The sequence below is a fragment of the Chiloscyllium punctatum genome, chromosome 1 (genome assembly GCF_047496795.1).
Source record: "Chiloscyllium punctatum isolate Juve2018m chromosome 1, sChiPun1.3, whole genome shotgun sequence".
Taxonomy (NCBI): domain Eukaryota; kingdom Metazoa; phylum Chordata; class Chondrichthyes; order Orectolobiformes; family Hemiscylliidae; genus Chiloscyllium; species Chiloscyllium punctatum.
This window is the reverse complement of record NC_092739.1, coordinates 86,588,582-86,606,435: the sequence shown is the minus strand read 5'-3', so window position 1 is coordinate 86,606,435 and position 17,854 is coordinate 86,588,582. Positions and strand designations below refer to the sequence as shown.

Sequence of the window (17,854 nt, the reverse complement as noted above, 5' to 3'; positions counted from 1 at the left end):
TTTTTTTAAAAACTTCAAATCTCCAGCATTTGCCGAATGTTTGTCTTCTGTTTTTCAATGTTGCCCTGGACAATTCCTTTTTGAACCTTATTGTTTCTTATAAAAAGTCCTTTTCATTTCAAATTGCAATGAGTTTAGGCCCAAATTTGCGCAATCTGTCCAGGCAATCCTTTTCATTCCAGGAATCAACCTAGTAGTCAAAACCAGTTAAATCAGCCTCAAAGACAGTGCACTGAAAACAGTTCAGACCTAAGTGTGGTTGAGCCAATATGTGTAGCAAGATTTCCCCATATTTTATAATGCATCCACATTGCAAGAAAGACTAACATTGTATATTTGCCTTAGGAATTGGTGTATCTGCATGCTGACCTCTTGATCTACAAGAACAAATTTATGTTAAATGATTATTTTCCATATGTTTAAATCTGCTTGTGAGGTCGTCTGAGCAGCTGCCTACGTTTAATCTGCACAGGCGCAAATGGTTGTGCATTGTAAGCAGCTCTGGCCATTCACTAGATTTGTCTGTGCGTCATCCAATTCAACTTTGTTCTAACTGTTTAGGTCCAGCATTGATCCCTGTAGTAGGCCACTTGTTAAATCTTTCCAATGTGGAAATGATTCTTAACTTCCTGTTGGTTAGCTAATTCTCTTGCTTTTTACACCTTAGAGTGAGCTTTTTTTTCGTGTTGTCAAATGCGTTGTGGATGTGGCACACATTTCCACAGGCTCTCCTTGATCCAATTTGAAGACTGCATACGTTGGTATATAAGCAGCAAAATATTCAATATGCTTAAGGGAGCTTTCAGTGCTTCAGGCACTGAATCTTTACTCTGTGTGCTTATACAAGGAAAGGAAATTGGGAATTTTGCCAGTTGCTGCAGGCATAGTTTAACAGAAGTTTTCCATAAATAGACTCCATAAATATGAAGTAGTAATTTGAAGGAAAATGAGGAAACTTGCTGGATGTATATCCCCTGTTGTCCAAAATATCTATCTTCACAGGCACCTTTAACAAAATCATCACCCAGTATCGCTAGAGTTCAAGTTGGACGGAAGCCATGCCTTGGTGGTAGTACGAAGAGCCAGACTGTGCCGTCTCCCTCTGTGAAGTTGAGAACACTGTCTTCTGCAACCAAATTGCAACAAGGTCATGTGAACCATGATGGTAGTGCTGGAAATATGCATAGTTCAAAAAGTAAACAGCCGTTGATCTCTGGTAAGAAGTTTTTAAAATGTTCCTTTTTAAAACTTTGTGCAGCTTCACATTAATTCAACTGAAACTAACAGAAGCGTTGACAGGAATTACCAAGTTGATTATATTTATGTAAATTTTTCAGGTAATATCATAACTCGATTAAAAATGAGTTTCTAGAATTCACACGAACTAGAAGGATGAAAACCATTGAAAATCAATCAATCTGTAGAAGCAATTTTGTATGCTGTCTTGCAAAATCTTAAGTTCCTGTACTTTGTAGAAGTTTTGAATCAACTCCATCAACAATGTCGTATTCTTCATAGGCTTTCACTTTTTCCAAATGCTATTTTTAACTGAGATAATTGTGTGCTGGTGGTCTTGAGCTTCTAAACTTGTACTACAGATGGGGCTGTGGCATAGTGGAAAAAGTAGGCAAATGATAGCAAGTTTGAAATCAAGTTGAATGAGGTTGTTGATGCATTTGTATTCTTTAACTACCACTAAACCTACTAAATTGCTGTTTCTGAAGCATCGTTATATTAAAAGTTAGACACCCACCTCCATCAAGTCTGTTTGCCAGACATTGCATTTGAAAAGTAATAGAAAATTATTTTAGTAGCTGTTAGATATGTTTTCAAATCCTGGTTATTACTAATAGATGTAATATGTTTGAAGTAAATAAAGGCTGAAAGCTCAAACCTGCAGGTGATAGAATGTCTGATTCAGATATATCATAGTTATGATTAGACTGCCTACAGTATGGGCACAGGCCCTTCGACCCAACAAGTCCACATCAATTCTCCAAAGAGTAATCCACCCAGACCCATTCTCCTACCCGATATTTACCCATTAATGCACCTAACACTATAGGCAATTTAGCATGGCCAATTCGCTGACCTGCACATCTTTGGATTGTGGGAGGAAACCAGATCACCCAGAGGAAACTCCCACAGACACTGGGAGAAGTTTGCACAGTTGCCTGAGGTGGGAATTGAACCAGGGTCCCTGGCGATGTGAGGCAGCAGTGCTAACCACTGAGCCACCATGCCACCCATTATCCTTCTCTCCATTCCATTGTAAACAGTTAACGTTGAAAGGTGTGTTTTTGGTGTTGGTAATGACAGTGCATGCTGTTTAAGAACTGCAAATGCTTGAAGCTCTTTGTGGTCTGGGTGGCTATGTGAAAAAGAGGTACTTTTGGCTGGATAACTTCCTGGGTTTCAAAGCTCAAGCAATAGATGGGGCACTAAAGTGTGTACACGTATGCAAACGTATGAATTGTAAAGAAGATGGGCGTGTTGGACAGATTGCTATGTGGAGTTTTGTGACAGACCTGTCTCCAGGAAGGGCAAGACTTCATGGTAAATATTTGTTTAAGTTGTTCAGGAATGACAAGAGATATCCATAAGTAAGGTTCTTGTAGTCCTGGCAAGTGAAGATGTCTCGGCATTCAACAGCAGTCAATTTGGATAGAGTTATGGAATAAATAGGGTGAAAATTCATTGCTTGATGTAGTCTGTAGACCACCAATTAGTGGAAAGGATGTATAAAGGTTGAAAAGAACCAGTCTGCTGTGTAATGCCCACATTGAGTAGTTAGAATGAGGAATTTGAAACAGCCAAATGTAGACTGGGATACTGGAAGTGTAGGTGCAGCAAGGGACAGTATTCCTAAACTGGTTTCATGAGTGTTTCCCACAGCAAGTATCCAGCCCAACAAGGAAGGATTTTTGATCTGATCCTCAAATGAAATTGGCCAAGTGTTTCCAGTGTCAATGGGTGAGCAATTTAGCGACAGTGATCATTGCATCATAAGGTTCAGGATAGTGTTGGAGATTAACTTGCAACAATCTAGAGTCAGAAAAATCAATTGACTGAGAACTGACTTTAATGGAGCATGAACAGCTGAGCAGAATGGATTGGAATAAGAGGTTGTTGGGAAAACCATTAACTGAAAAATGGATAGTCTTCAAAGAGCATATGCTTTGAGTACAGTCAAGTTCTATTCCCTCTGATGAAAAACATTAGGATAGACAGTGCCATGAATGACTGGTTGAAATGAATATTAAAATGTGTGTTTATGACCAATGTGAGGTTTAGCTCAGTTGGTTGTATAGCTGGTTGGTGATGCAGAGTGACATCAACAGTAAGTTGAGTTCCTGTACCACCTGAAGTTAGCATAAAGGCTCTTTTCAATCTCTCCCATCACCCTGAGGTATGGTGATCTTCTAGTTAAACTCAATGCGGTAAAAACAATGACTGCAGATGCTGGAAACCAGATTCTGGATTAGTGCTGCTGGAAGAGCACAGCAGTTCAGGCAGCATCCAAGTAGCTTCGAAATCGACGTTTCGGGCAAAAGCCCTTCAGGAATAAAGGCGGTGAGCCTGAAGCATGGAGAGATAAGCTAGAGGAGGGTGGGGGTGGGGAGAGAGTAGCATAGAGTACAATGGGTGAGTGGGGGAGGGGATGAAGGTGATAGGTCAAGGAGGAGAGGGTGGAGTGGATAGGTGGAAAAGAAGATAGGCAGGTAGGACAAGTCTGGACAAGTTATGGGGACAGTTACTGAGCTGGAAGTTTTAGAGCTAGGTTGAGGTGGGGGAAGGGGAAATGAGGAAGCTGTTGAAGTCCACATTGATGCCCTGGGGTTGAGGTGTTCCGAGGCGGAAGATGAGGCGTACTTCCTCCAGGCATCTGGTGGTGGAGGCCCAGGACCTCCATGTCTTCGGCAGAGTGGGAGGGGGAGTTGTAATGTTGGGCCACGGGGCGGTGTGGTTGATTGGTGCGAGTGTCTCGGAGATGTTCCCTAAAGCGCTCTGCTAGGAGGCGCCCAGTCTCCCCAATGTGGAGGAGACCACATCGGGAGCAACGGATACAATAAATGATATTAGTGGATGTGCAGGTAAAACTTTGGATGTAGAAGGCTCCTTTAGGGCCTTGGATAGCAGAGCGCTTTAGGGAACATCTCCGGGACACCCGCACCAATCAACCACACCGCCCCGTGGCCCAACATTACAACTCCCCCTCCCACTCTGCCGAAGACATGGAGGTCCTGGGCCTCCTTCACCACCAGACGCCTGGAGGAAGTACGCCTCATCTTCCGCCTCGGAACACTTCAACCCCAGGGCATCAATGTGGACTTCAACAGCTTCCTCATTTCCCCTTCCCCCACCTCATCCTAGCTCTAAAACTTCCAGCTCAGTAACTGTCCCCATAACTTGTCCAGACTTGTCCTACCTGCCTATCTTCTTTTCCACCTATCTACTCCACCCTCTCCTCCTTGACCTATCACCTTCATCCCCTCCCCCACTCACCCATTGTACTCTATGCTACTTTCTCCCCACCCCCACCCTCCTCTAGCTTATCTCTCCATGCTTCAGGCTCACTGCCTTTATTCCTGATGAAGGGCTTTTGCCCGAAACGTCGATTTTGCTGCTCGTTGGATGCTGCCTGAACTGCTGTGCTCTTCCTGCACCACGAATCCAGAATCTGGTTAAACTGCCACTAGTCATCTCTCTTAAATGCTAAAGCAGCTGATGGTCTCTTATGATTTGACTGTATAGTCTGCCTTATAATAAAATTTGGAATAACCAGGAGTATGGGCAGTTTGCGGTGGGGGAGCTGAGAAAGCAAATGAGGAACTGAGAAAAGGCTAGTAGCTATCATGGAAGGAAATCCCAGAATGTTCCATCAGATAAACAGTAAGTGGATAAGTGAAATGTAAGGCCAGTCAGACCAAAAAATGGATTTATAGGTGATGGTAGTGTCCATGGCTAAGGTATTAAATGCTTTACATCCTGTTTTTACAAAAGAGAATACTGCCTCGGTCATGGTGACAGAAACTGTCTGTCACTAGGAAGATCAAAATTATTGAGTATAGTCTTGATTGTTGGCAGTTAAAATTGACAAGGCACCAAGTCTGGCTAAGAGGCACCTGAGGATTTTGAAGGAAGTGGAATAGAATTGGTGAGGCAAATGCCATAAATATTCAGTCATCTTGGTCATGGGCGGGGGGGCGGGGCGTGGTACCTGAAAACCGAATTGGAAACATTGTAGACTGACTTGAAAGAGGCTGCGAGGAAAAGCCCAGCAATTGTGGATCAGTTAGTTCAAGTTTGGTGTGGAAACTTCTGGAAACAGGAGATTCATCTGGAAGAGTCAAAATGGATTTCTAAAGTAGAAATTGTATTTTAGCAAGGAGGTAAGAGGCTTTATCAGGGTGGTACAGTATAGTGTATGGGCATTTGATACAGTGCCACAGGAAAGTTGCTGGTCACTGAATAAAAAAGGGCAGTAGCAATCTGAAGATAAAATTGGTTAAGTGATAGCAATCAGTAATAGTCAATGGGCTCGAAAAGATTGTTAATGTAATTCCCTGAGACCCTTCTGCAAATTTTAATTTGAATCTGGATGAATCGTGGAAAATCCCCAAGCTTGTAGGTGGCAAACTAAGAAGGACAGTAGCGTTCTGAGGGTCATTTTAAAAAGTTGGAGAGAGTGGATATATGGCAACTAAGTTGCAATGCAGGAAAATGAGGTGGCACACTGGTATGTTTAAAAACAACGAATGATAGGGGGTGTAATTCTACAAGGGGTGTAAGAGCAACAAGACCTTGGTGTCTGTGTGCACAGCTCATTGAAGGTGGGAGGACAAGTGCAGAGAACAATTAAGAACACTGCTTTATTTTCTGTCTGGAAATAAAGTATAAGAGCAAGGTGATGTTGAACTTGTACAAGATACTTGTTACACTCCAGCTGAGATCTATGTAATTGTAAGGCCACATTGAGGAAAGATATTTGAGTGCATTGAAGAGCAAGAATTGTTCTAGGAATTAAAAATATTTCAACTGAAGTTAGATTGAAGAAGCTGGCACTTTTTAGAGATGACAAGACTGGAGATTTGATAGAGGTTTTCAAAATAATGATCGGGCTGGACAGTAGATAGGGAGAAGCTAATGCTTTAAAAATGAATAAGGGCAGGTTATTAGGTCAGGATGACGTGAAACAAGCTTTCTCTGTGCTGGTAGTTAGGGGATGCACTACCTGGAAATGTGGTTCACGTGGGTTCAATTGAGGTATTCAAGAGGGCATCTATCATTATTTAGAAATGGTGCATACAGATGTGGGGTAAAGCCAAGAGATTTGCACGAGGTAATAGAATTAGTGCAGGCATGATGGGCTGAATGGATTCCACTTGGAGCATAACTGTGATTCTGTAATTGACCCATGTGCCACTGTTGAAAATGGCACGTGGTAATCTCAAGTGCAATTTATTCCTTGAGCCATCAATTGTACGGTTGACACATGTTCGTGTTGTTTTGAGCTTGAGTCACAGGAATTGTGGGTGATTTAATGTATTGCCTGAGTGATTTGACACTACTGAAAACAGTATTTTTACTTTAGAAAGTTCCCAGCAATGTAAAGGAAGATAAATCAACACTTGAATGCATTGTATTGTCATGTAAACATGAGATATGGTTTCAAGTGGTTGTCTTAATGCTTATAAACAATCACAAGTGTCTTTGGTGCTATTTGAATCTATTTTGACTCTTGTGCTGCTGGTGGCTGAATTGCAAGGAAATCTGGCAAAGCTGAAATGAATGAGTTTGCACCACAAGTTAGGTTTTGCTTGTAATTATGTAGTTTGAAATGGCAAAATGACTTTGTATTGTAAGAGAGAGACTTTGAGGTGATTTTTAAAACTAGCTGGTTTAATTTGTGCCAGAACAAAAATCTGTGGGGTGCAGGCTTAGATTTCAACTAACTTAGGCTTGCGGAGTGGAAATTACCAACATGATGCCAGGACTTATTTACTGACTGAAGCCACGTTTCACACATTGGTTTTCATATTTTGGGTATTTCTGGAACCCTTTGAATTCAACTTTTCCATGTCTGGGATACTTATTTCATATGGCTGGCAACCAGTTTGCATTGGATTCTCCAGTGTAATTTGCTCAAACCAGGGCAAAAGATTAAAGACCTTTTTTTAAGATCAAATTGCTGTTAAACCTTGCAAAGGCTAACAAAATGTCAATAGTGGAAAAAACCGGTTGGAGGGCAGCCTTTCTGTCATTAGTCACATCACAGACCAAACATAGTGACCATTTGAGTTTCCAATTACTTCACCCATTTGAAAATCATTGGTCATACTCTTTAAAAATGCTTTTTTGACCTTCTAAATTTTCTTGTATTTTGTTAAGCCTACATTCAGCTGCCAAAACACTTGGTGTTGGAAGTTTCTATAGAAATGTGAAATACATTTAAAGCACACAATAGCTGTTGGAGTGTGACATGGGATAAGATGTAGCAAATTAGGCCATTCAGCCCATCAAGTCTGCTCTGCCATTCAGTTTGTGGCTGGTTGTCAACTCCACGTTCCTGTCTCTTCGCTCAGAACCCTTAAAGACTCTGTGTATCTCAGCCTTGAATATACTTAATGATACAGTCTCTGTAATAGGGAATTCTACAAATTTGAGCCCTGAGATTGGGGGTAAGAAGTTAATAAAATCATGGAGAGTATGAATCGGGTAAACAGACAAAGTCTTTCCTTGGGGTGAGGGTCTAGAACTAGAAGGTATATGATAAGGGTGAGAGGAAAGATTTAAAAGGGGCCCAAGGAGCAACTCTTTCATGCAGAGGGTCGTGTGTGTATGAAATGAGCTGACAGAGGAAGTGGTAGAGGCTCGTATAATTGCAACATTTTAAAAGGTATCTGGATGGATACATGAATAGGAAGGGATATGGGACAAATGCTGGCAAATGGGACTAGATGGCTTTGCGATATCTGGTCTATGTGTGAGTTGGACCGAAGGTTCTCTTTCCATGCTGTACATCTCTGACATGATTTGTCTTAAATGGGTGACCCTTCACTCTGACAAGCTCTGTGGTCTTGGCTTTCCCCTTATGGGAATCTATCTCCCGCTGCACCTAAGCCGTTTTAAGAATGTTGTATTTATACGATCTGTCTCCTTTTGTACTTCAGTGTGTATAAGTGCAACTTGCTCAACCTCTGCTTATAAAATCCCTCCATTCCTCGGATCAGCTTTGTGTACTTACACTCAACTGCCTCCAATGTCAGTGTGCTTTTCCAAAAGTACCAAAACTGCTTGTGTTTCAACTGTGTGCCTTGTATAGTTTTCAGCAATATCTCTCTTACGTTCAATTTCCTTAGAAGCAAAGACCAACATTGAATTTGCTTTCCCTCTTAACTGCTGAATTTAAAATTAAGCAAGCTGAAACTTGAGCCATAACTTAATTTGTGGAACGCGAGTCCAATTTGTGACTAGATTATCAATTTTGTCAAAAACCATTCTACTTGGTTGCTTTGAGAAACAAGCTTGGATAATACATCAGTCATTGTCTTGCCAACTGGAATCCATATCAGTGTCATTTGTTTCCTCAGTCAGCCGTATTGGGAGAGCAGAAGTTAACCAAGTTGTTTTTATTGTGAAACCTTGGTTTCTTGGGCATTCAGATGCAATACTTTGAAAACAATTTGATCATGCCTTTCAAACAACTTTGGGTTTCTTCTTTTTCTTTTGAAGATACAGCATACTGCAACTTTTGCAAAATGGCAATATGATTTGACTCCATTAGTCTACTGGCAATTATGAAAGGGCAATAAGTGCTGAGGATCTGAAAAGTTGACTGCAGAGCTAGGTTGGAAGCTGAAGAGCAGGATGAGTGGAGTAGTGATCTCAGGTTTGCAACTGGTGCCATGAGACGCTGAGAAGCAATCACAAGTGGAGTTTAACATGTGGCTAAGAGGCTGGTGCAGGAGGGAGGACTTCGGGTTAGACCATTGGGAAGGTGATATCGGTACACGAAGCATGAGTTGCACCTGAATTGGAGGAGCACAAACGTCCTGGGTGAGAGATTTGTTTGTGTGGTTCGGGAGGGTTTAAACCAGTTTGGTAACTGGGTGGGAACAAGAGCGACATATGAGAGGGAGTTAGTCGTAGATGTAGTGAATCTATTGGGAAGGTTTCTCATGTGATGAAACAAAAGGATCAGCTAAAGTATGTCTGCTTTAATGCAATGAGTGCCTGAAATAAAAATGACTAACTTTAGAGCATGGATCAGTACTTGGGACTATGATGTTGTGGCCATAACGGAGATCTGGGTTTCATGGGCAGGAACGGTTGAGAGATGATCCAGGGTTTAAACATTTTAAAAAGAACAAGGAGGGTGGAAAAAGAGGAGGGGTGTAGTATTACTAATCAGAGTGCATCACAGCTACAGAAACTAAGGTTGTCAAGGAAGGTTTGTCTACTAAGTGAGTATGGGTGGAAGTTGGGAGCAGCCACCTCCATTGGAGGGTTTTCTACAGACCCCCTAATAGCTGTAGGGAGATGGAAGAACTCGTAGGCTGGCAGATATGGAAAAATGCAGATGTAGCAGGGTTGTTATGGGTAACTTCAACTTTCTCAATATTTACTGGAACCTCTTTTAGTGCAGATGGTTTGGATGGAGCCGTTTTTGTCAAGGTGTGTTCAGGAGGGTTTCCTTGCTCAGGATGTAGACAGGCCAATGAGGGGAGAGGCCATTTTAGGTTTGGTGCTGGGCAACGAGCCAGGAGAGGGGTCCGATCTCACGATGGGCTAACACTTTGGTTACAGTGACCACGATTGCCTCACACTTACCATTGCCTTGGAGAGGGAAAGGAGCAGTTACCTAGGGAAGATATTTAATTGGGGAAAAGTTGGGAAGTATAGACTGGGCGCAATTGTTCTACAGAAAGGGCACAACAGACTTGTGGAGACTCTGTTTAAGGAGCAGTTGTTGCGAGTGCATAAATTTGTTCCTCCTGAGACTGGTAAGATTAAGAAGATTTGGATGATGAGAACAGAGGAGCTTCTCTTCAAAAGAAGGAAGGCAGCTTATGTAAGGTGGACGAAGCAAGAATCTAACACAGTTTTAGAGCATTACAGACTTATTAGAAAGGAGCTTAGAAATGGACTGAGGAGAGCCAGGAGGGGGCACGAAAAAGGCTTGGCAATAAGGATTAGGGAGAACCCAAAGGTATTTCACTCATGCGTGAGTGATCAGGGAGAAGGTAGGGCTGGTCAGGGATAGCATAGGGAACTTGTGCGTGGAGTCTGAGCAGATTGGGAAAGCCCCAATGAGTTGTTTGCTTTAGTTTAAACAAAGGAAAGGGACCTTGTTGTGAATGAGAACTTTGAGGAGCTGGGAAATATGCCTGAACAGATCAAGATTGATGAAGTTGATGTGCTGGAAAGTTTGGAAAGCATTAAGATTGAAAAATCCCCAGAGCCAGACCAGATTTATCAGAAGTCCCTCCGGGAAGCGAGAAAGAGGTTGCTAAGCCGCTGGTGAAGATCTTTGCTTCCTCACTCTCCATGGGAGTTGTACCAGAGGATTGGAGGGAGGTGTGCGTTCTTTTCAAGAAGGGGAATAGGGAAACCCCCCCCCTCCCCCGGCAATTACAGACCAGTCTATCATCTGTGGTCAGCAAAGTTTTGGAAAGCATTCTGAGGGATAGAATTTCGGACTATTTGGAAAAGCATAACATGATTAAAGGCAGTCAGCATGGCTTTGAGAGGGGCAGGTCTTGCCTCACAAATCTTACTGAGTTCTTTTGAGGGGGTGATGAGAAGGGTCAACGAAGGTCAAGCAGTGGATGTGGTGTATGTGGATTTCAGCAAGACTTTTGATAAGTTCCCAATGGTAGGCTCATTCATAAAATCAGGAGGTATGAGATATGGGGAGATTTGGCTGTCTGGATTCAGAATTGATTGGATGATAGAATGCAGAGAGTGATTGTAGGTGGAAAGTATTGTGCCTGGAAGTCATTTGAGTGGTGTCCTGCAGGGCTCTGTTTTTGTGCCTCTGCTCTTTGTAGTTTTTATAAATGACTTTGACTTTGAGGAGGAGGTTGAGGGATGGGTAAGTAAATTTGCAGATGACCAAGGTTGGAGGTGCCACTGACAGTATTGAGGGCTATTGCAGGCTGCAGCGCGATGTAGACAGGATGCAGAGCTGGGCTGAGCAATGGCAGATGGAATTCAACCTGGATAAATGCGAAGTGATGCATTTTGGAAGGTCGAACTTGAATGCTGAATATAGGATTAAAGACCGGATTCTTGGCAGTGTGGAGGAATAGAGGGATCTGGGTGTTCACACATGCATAGATCCCTTTATAGTTGCCACCCAAGTGGATAGGGTTGTTAAGGTATACGGTGTTTTGGCTTTCATTAACAGGGGGATAGAATTTAAGCTGAGGTTTTGCTGCAGCTCTACCAGACCCTGGTGAAACCACACTTGGAATATTGTGCCCAGATCTGGTTGCCCTACTATAGGAATGATAGAGGCTTTGGAGAGGGTGCAAAGAAGGTCTACCAGGATGCTGCCTGGACTGGAGGGCTTACCTTATGAAGGAAGTTTGAATACGCTCAGACCTTTCTCTCTGGAGAGAAGGAGGAAGAGAGGTAACCTGATTGAGGTGTACAAGATAATGAGGGGCATGGATAGAGTCAATAGCCAGAGATTTTTCCCCAGGGCAGAATTGACTGGTACGAGGAGTCATCGTTTGAAGATATTAGGAGGAACGTATAGAGGAGACTTCTGAGGTAGGTTCTTTACGCATTCCCAGTGGTGGTGGTGGAAGCAGAGTCATTAGGGATGTTTAAGCAACTGCTGGACATGCATATGGACAGCAGTGAATTGAGGGGTGCGAAGGTTAGGTTACTTTAGTTAGGATTAGGAATAATCATCGGCACAACATAATGGGCCAAAGGGCCTGTTCTGTGTTGTACTTTTCTATGTTCTGTGCTGGCCAGCCCATAACTCCTTCATGGCATGTGAATTTGGGAGGGAAAAACAAAACTAGTACTAAAGTCAAGTGAGACACTCAGTTGTAATAAATATTAGTTTCAACAGATTGTAACTTCACATTTTTTTTTGTAGTAAGGGCATTGCTGGCTGGGTCAGCATTTATTTGTACTTTGCCCTTGATAAGGTATTGGAGAGCTGATGCCTGCTGGGAGCTTAACTGTTGTTGGGGCTGCACCTATTAAAGCTTGGGTACCTGATTCCAACAGGAAATATACCAGAGCTGTTGCGACCAACATTTGGAAATTTTGTCCAATCATTCGTTGGTTGAGGTTTTTTCCTGGGATATGGGCACAGCTGCATTTATTGCCCATTTCTAACTTTTGAGAAAGAAGTTGAGAGTCACTCACCATGACTATGTATATTAAGTTGCATTTAAGCCAGACCAGGTAAGGTTGTCAGATTTCTTTCTCTAAAGGAATTTTTTTTTTTTTTTGGAGAAAAAAGAATTTGGTGTCACCTTTGCACTTAAGTTCTTATTTCAGATTTCATATCCATGGTGAGATTCCCACTCATGTTCCTAGAATAGTCTGAGGTTCTGGATTGAAACTCCAGAAATATTACTAGGGATGTAAAATAGTGAATCAATAAATCTTGGTCTTGCTATTAATATATTGCAATTGATGTTTAAAACCAATTAGAAAAATCAGTGATTTTTTTTTTTGCAAAAGCCATTACTGTTTAAGGAAATTACACTGCACTACATTTGCTGTAGCTTTACTGGTTGCTTTTTAAAAAAAATTAAGAAAGTCCAAGGAATTCTTTACTGGAGCTTGCAACCTCCTGGATGCTCACATTTTGTGATTACTACAGTTAAACCAAACCCAAGCGAAACCCTGAGTTTGGAGAACTGGCCACTCCATTGTTAAACTAGATTCTTTCACACCTTTTGCCTTTAGGACGGCCTCTTCCAAAACAGGACAAAGCGACTGTTTTAAAGAGACAGCATTGTCACAGTATTCACATTTAAATACTTAACCAATATACTTTGATAATTTAAGTGGTTACTTTAGGAAATGATATTTACATCCCTACTTAAAACAACATCACCATCTCTCCTAAAGTGGGGCCAGGAACAGTTATATCACAGATTCCTCTAGAAGATATATATTCAAGAACTGTAACTGTCATGCCAGAAGGAAACAATTTATTAATTGCAGCCTTATATCTTCACGTGATTTGCTAATCACGATCAATGACTGATCTTGTAAATACTAAATGCATGGCAAAATATACTCTAGATTCTGGTTGATTTCATAATCCCAAAGGGCCTGTCATATGGTGAAAATTAACATAAGAAGTAAGAATCTTTTCTGCATCTGTCCTCAAAATTGACCAATGCATATGTGAAGTCTTAAATCCATGCTGAAGATTGCATCCACAGTATTATGTGGCATGGCTTCTTAGTGAGATTAAATCAAAAGTGATCTAACTGTTCAAAGCTAGGTGTTTAAGGGTGTTATAGACTCTTAGCTGCAAAATTGCATGCAATTGCAAAGCGTAAGTCAATAACTTGACGTCAACTTCACTTTCAAGTCAAGCGTGTGTGGTGCTGGAAAAGCACAGCAGGTCAGGCAGTATCTGAGGAGCAGGAATATCAACATTTTGGGCAAAAAGCCCTTCAGGATTCCTGATTTTCCTGCTCCTCAGATGTTGCCTGATTTGCTCTGCTTTTCCAGCACCGCACTCGACTCTGATCTCCAGCATCTGCGGTCCTCACTTCTTTGCCTAATCAACTTTAGCCAGCCAGGGGCATAATCTTGTTTTAATCATTGTTTAACTGAGTTAACTCAACTGGTGTGCAGTAGATAGTTAGCAGATGAGCCACGAACCATGTCTGTTGGGGAACCCAAATTAGACTGACCTTCTACCAGTGCAGATATGGTTGTTCCAGAACCACATCTGACCTTTGCTTGCCTCTAAGATGTGTGAAACTTGTAATAGTACAATTGAAGGTCAAGAGGGTGGTTGTTTGGACTTTGTCAAACCTGACCATTATCTGGTGAGTGTTGCACAACACAAACTAGTAAATTTGAGAGCTTCAATTCAAACCAGGTCTTGTGAAGCTCAACTGAGGATGAACAAAGTAGTTTGAATGTTTGTTTGATACAGAACAGCAATATTACTTGAAAGAAAAGTACTTGTTTGTCAAAGCAAATTGTTCCAATGGAAGGCCAATAGCAAGAGCACCAAATGACTGAGGAAACTAGCTGACAATTAGATTCTGACAGACACATTGTGGAGAATGCACCATTTAATGCTGATTGGACTGTTAAATGCCATGGTTTGTTTAAAATGTCAAACTAGGCCGGTTGACTCTGTGAATAGCTGGAAAAATTAATGGTACTGAAAGCTGGAATCCTCGGTGCCTGATTCTTGACCTCCTATAGTACAAGTCCAGTTTAACTGACTGCCTACAATATACTTCAAGGAATAGACAGTGTCTGCAGTTAAGATGGCCCTTTGGGTGGGCAAGTCAAAACCAGGGGTATGATTTCAGGTAGAAAGTAGTTGGATCTAAAATGAGAATTTATTTTTAAACCTGCAAAGTTGTAAACTTCTGCAATTATGCAGTGGAAAAGAGTTGTGGAAGCTGAGTATTTTAAGGTAGAAATAGATTTGTCAATATCAATGGTGTACAGGGATGTGATCAAAGGCATTAGTGCAGGTTAGATTGCAATCATGTTGAATACCAGGGCAGGTTTAGTAGGCAGGTGGAATTGATGTGGTTCATTGGATTTTCGAAGCTTGTGATAAAGTTCCATTGAGGTCAGCATGCAAAATCTAAGTAATGTGGGATTGGTGTTTATGTACAAGTTTTAAATATTTGGAAATTGGAAACTGTAAGAATAAATGGCTAGTTTCCATGTTGGATAAGAAGTGATGGAGAGCAGGGATCTGATTTGGGCCTCAGCTGTCCACAACAAGGATGTTGCCAGGTTTGGAGGATTTGAGCTATAGAGAGAGGTTGAATGAATAGGCTTGGGCTGTTTTCACTGGAGCATTGGATGCTGAGGGCTAACCATTAGCAGTTGACAAAATCATTAGGGGCATGGATAAGGTAAATGGACAAGGTCTTTCCCCTCTCACCCAAAACCTATGCCCTCTAGTTCTGGACTCCCCAACCCCAAGGAAAAGATATAAAAGAGATCTAAAGGGGAACTTTTTCAGGCAGAGTGTGGTGCATGTGTGGCATGGGCTGCCAGAGGAAGTGGTGGAGGCTGGTACAATTGCAACATTGAAGAGGCATTTGGATGAGTGTATGAATAAGAAGGGTTTGGAGGGATATGGGCCAGGTGCTGGCAGGTGGGACAAGATTGGGTTGGGGATATCTGGTCAGCATGGATGAGTTGGACCCAAGGGTCTGCTTCCATGCTGTATATCTCTGACTCTAATACCAACAATTTGGATGAGGATGTGCAGTGTAACACTTCCAAGTTGGCTGCCATGATGCTCCCAACTATTTTGTGGTGAGGAGGCTATGAAGTGTTTCTTGGGATTTTTAGGCCTGCTGAATGGGCAAATATGGAGCACCTGTAGTATGAAGTGGATAAATGAGGTTCTCCACTTGGATTGGACAGTGTGGTAGTGTTTAAATGATCAATTGGAAAAGGTCCATGTACCAAGAGATATGGGTTCCTATATACTGGTCTTTAAAAGCAAGCAGTTGACCAGGCACAATGATGTTGGCCTTGATTACAACAGGGTTTGAGTCCAGAAAGAAGGAAGTCCAACTGCAGTTATGCAAGGTCTTGAGACTGCAAGTTGAGAATTGCATGTAGTTTTGGTTGTTTTAATGAAGAAAAGATATAGCTACCATAAAGGGAGTGCAGCAAAGGCTCACCCTTCTGATTCCTGGTATGGCATGTTTGTTGTGTCAGGAAAAGTTGGGTCAATTGACCATTAAGTACAAGCTCTTGAGAAGAATGATCTCGTGAAAACAGAAGTAACTGTTCTGGACTGACAGGATATGTTTTTTCTCTGGCTGAAGTCCAGCACAAGGGTTTATGGTCTTGGGATGTGTGGTAGGTCATTTTGGACTGAGAAATTAATTCATTTGGAGATGGGAAAACACTGGGATTTTTTTCACACCTCAGGCTGTGGACACACACCAATCACTACACAATTTACATAAATCCATTTCTTCAAGCTCCAGGGCTTGGAAATATGGCATTGAGAGGAACAACCATGATCATATTGAATGGCAAAGTAGGCTTGTTCAGCTCAATGACCTACTCTAAATTTATCTGATTTTTGAGTTGAAATAAATGTATTTTATGCCTTGTCTGTGGTCTGCAAAGAACAGATCTGCTTATAATTAATGTGGTTTCCATGCAAGTTGATCCTGAACTGGTGGTCAGGCTGATTCCATGGATAATTTGAATGTGCAAATATTTTCCAATTGCACAATCCTATCTAATGTTTGACACAGCTCTGGGAATTTTACAAGTGCAGGTTTATTAGGTGTTGTCAGGATCTTATGAACAGCCAAAGGGATATGTTTATTCCCTGCAGGTCTAGAAAGCCTGTTGATCCTCATGACTGGCAGATTGTATCAAACAACAAGCTCCTTCAGGTGGTTGCCACAAGTAAGGTACTGTCTTGCACGCAACCAGCCCAAGCTGGTAAAACCTAAGTGTCTGATGCAGAATCCCATCTAATGTGGACAATGTTTGCTCAATTTAATTGTTCTGCAGAATTAGGCTGACCGGTCCAAAATTGAAGCTCTGTGGTGCACTGGGAGCTACAACTAATGCACAGAGCCCTGTTCTTAGTAAGCAGAATATGCACAGTAGCTGGACCTGTTCCAACTTGACCGAATAGGTGACAGCCATTCACTGGTTTATTGGTCCACATCTTGTTTTGAGACATCAATCGACCTGCCTGGTTTAAATTTTAAGTTAAGCCTGGCAGTTAATGGTCAGTCAGTACAAATGGTGTATTCTCCATAGCAACCCATCTACCAATCAATGCAATTGCTTGCCAATCAGCATTCTTCTCTTGGGCATTGTTTGGTTATCCCATTATTGGTATTCCCAAATATCTTCAAGCACAAGATGTTTGGAAATTGAGGAAATGGCCTTTTAGAGGATTGTTTTTCTTTTTTCATCTTTGAGTTAGTTCATAGGCCCCTCTGTGTTGTGTGATAGCAACCAATTTTCAAACTATTGGTCCAAAAGCTTTACTTGAACAATTGGAATTGACTGCCAATTTTATTAGTTGAAATATTTAATGTAAATGGCACTTTGATAAAGCAGCCATATTTAATCTTAAACTGCTTTTTTTTAATTCAAAAGATGACATCTGATTTCAAACTAGCTTAATGTCATTAGTTTGTGTGAAGATGGCTGCCAGGTACAAAGTGAACTAATGTATTGTTGATTTTTAGCAAGTCTGGTTTTGCTTGTTTAAAATGACATGTTAAAAGCAAGCTTCATTTCCACAGTGTATTGCTCTAACATTGTGTTACTTGGTAATACCATAGGGTGGTGTGCAACTATAGGACAGTTAATGTAAATTATCAGATGACCATATGCTATTATTAATGACCAAGGTGACTTGAGATTTTACAAAACTGTTTGCACACAACAGTTGAAAAACTTTGAAGTTTCATAAGTTGTGTGTGTGAAGTTTAGACATTAGCTTGGTACTGTATGTAGTTGCCAGCACTATTCAATGTGGTCTCCAACCTGGAAATCATTGCCATGGTTACCTATTTCACTGTGTTCCCAATCCAACTTTTCAAGAGAAAATGTTGTTGCTAAACGTGGCAACAAACAATCCAAGGGGCTTGACTGGAGCATGTAATCT

General features: G+C 41.6%; 1 protein-coding gene across 4 annotated transcripts in view; it reads left to right on the top strand.

The window, feature by feature from the left end:
• The window catches only part of mtus1b (microtubule associated tumor suppressor 1b), a 204,178-nt gene that overhangs the window by 54,279 nt on the left and 132,045 nt on the right, over window positions 1-17,854 (top strand). For all 4 annotated transcript variants that reach the window (XM_072570273.1, XM_072570254.1, XM_072570264.1 and 1 more), the window contains one exon: window positions 1,003-1,216. In XM_072570273.1, coding sequence (XP_072426374.1) covers window positions 1,003-1,216 — 214 coding nt within the window. The remainder of the gene's footprint in view (window positions 1-1,002; window positions 1,217-17,854) is intronic.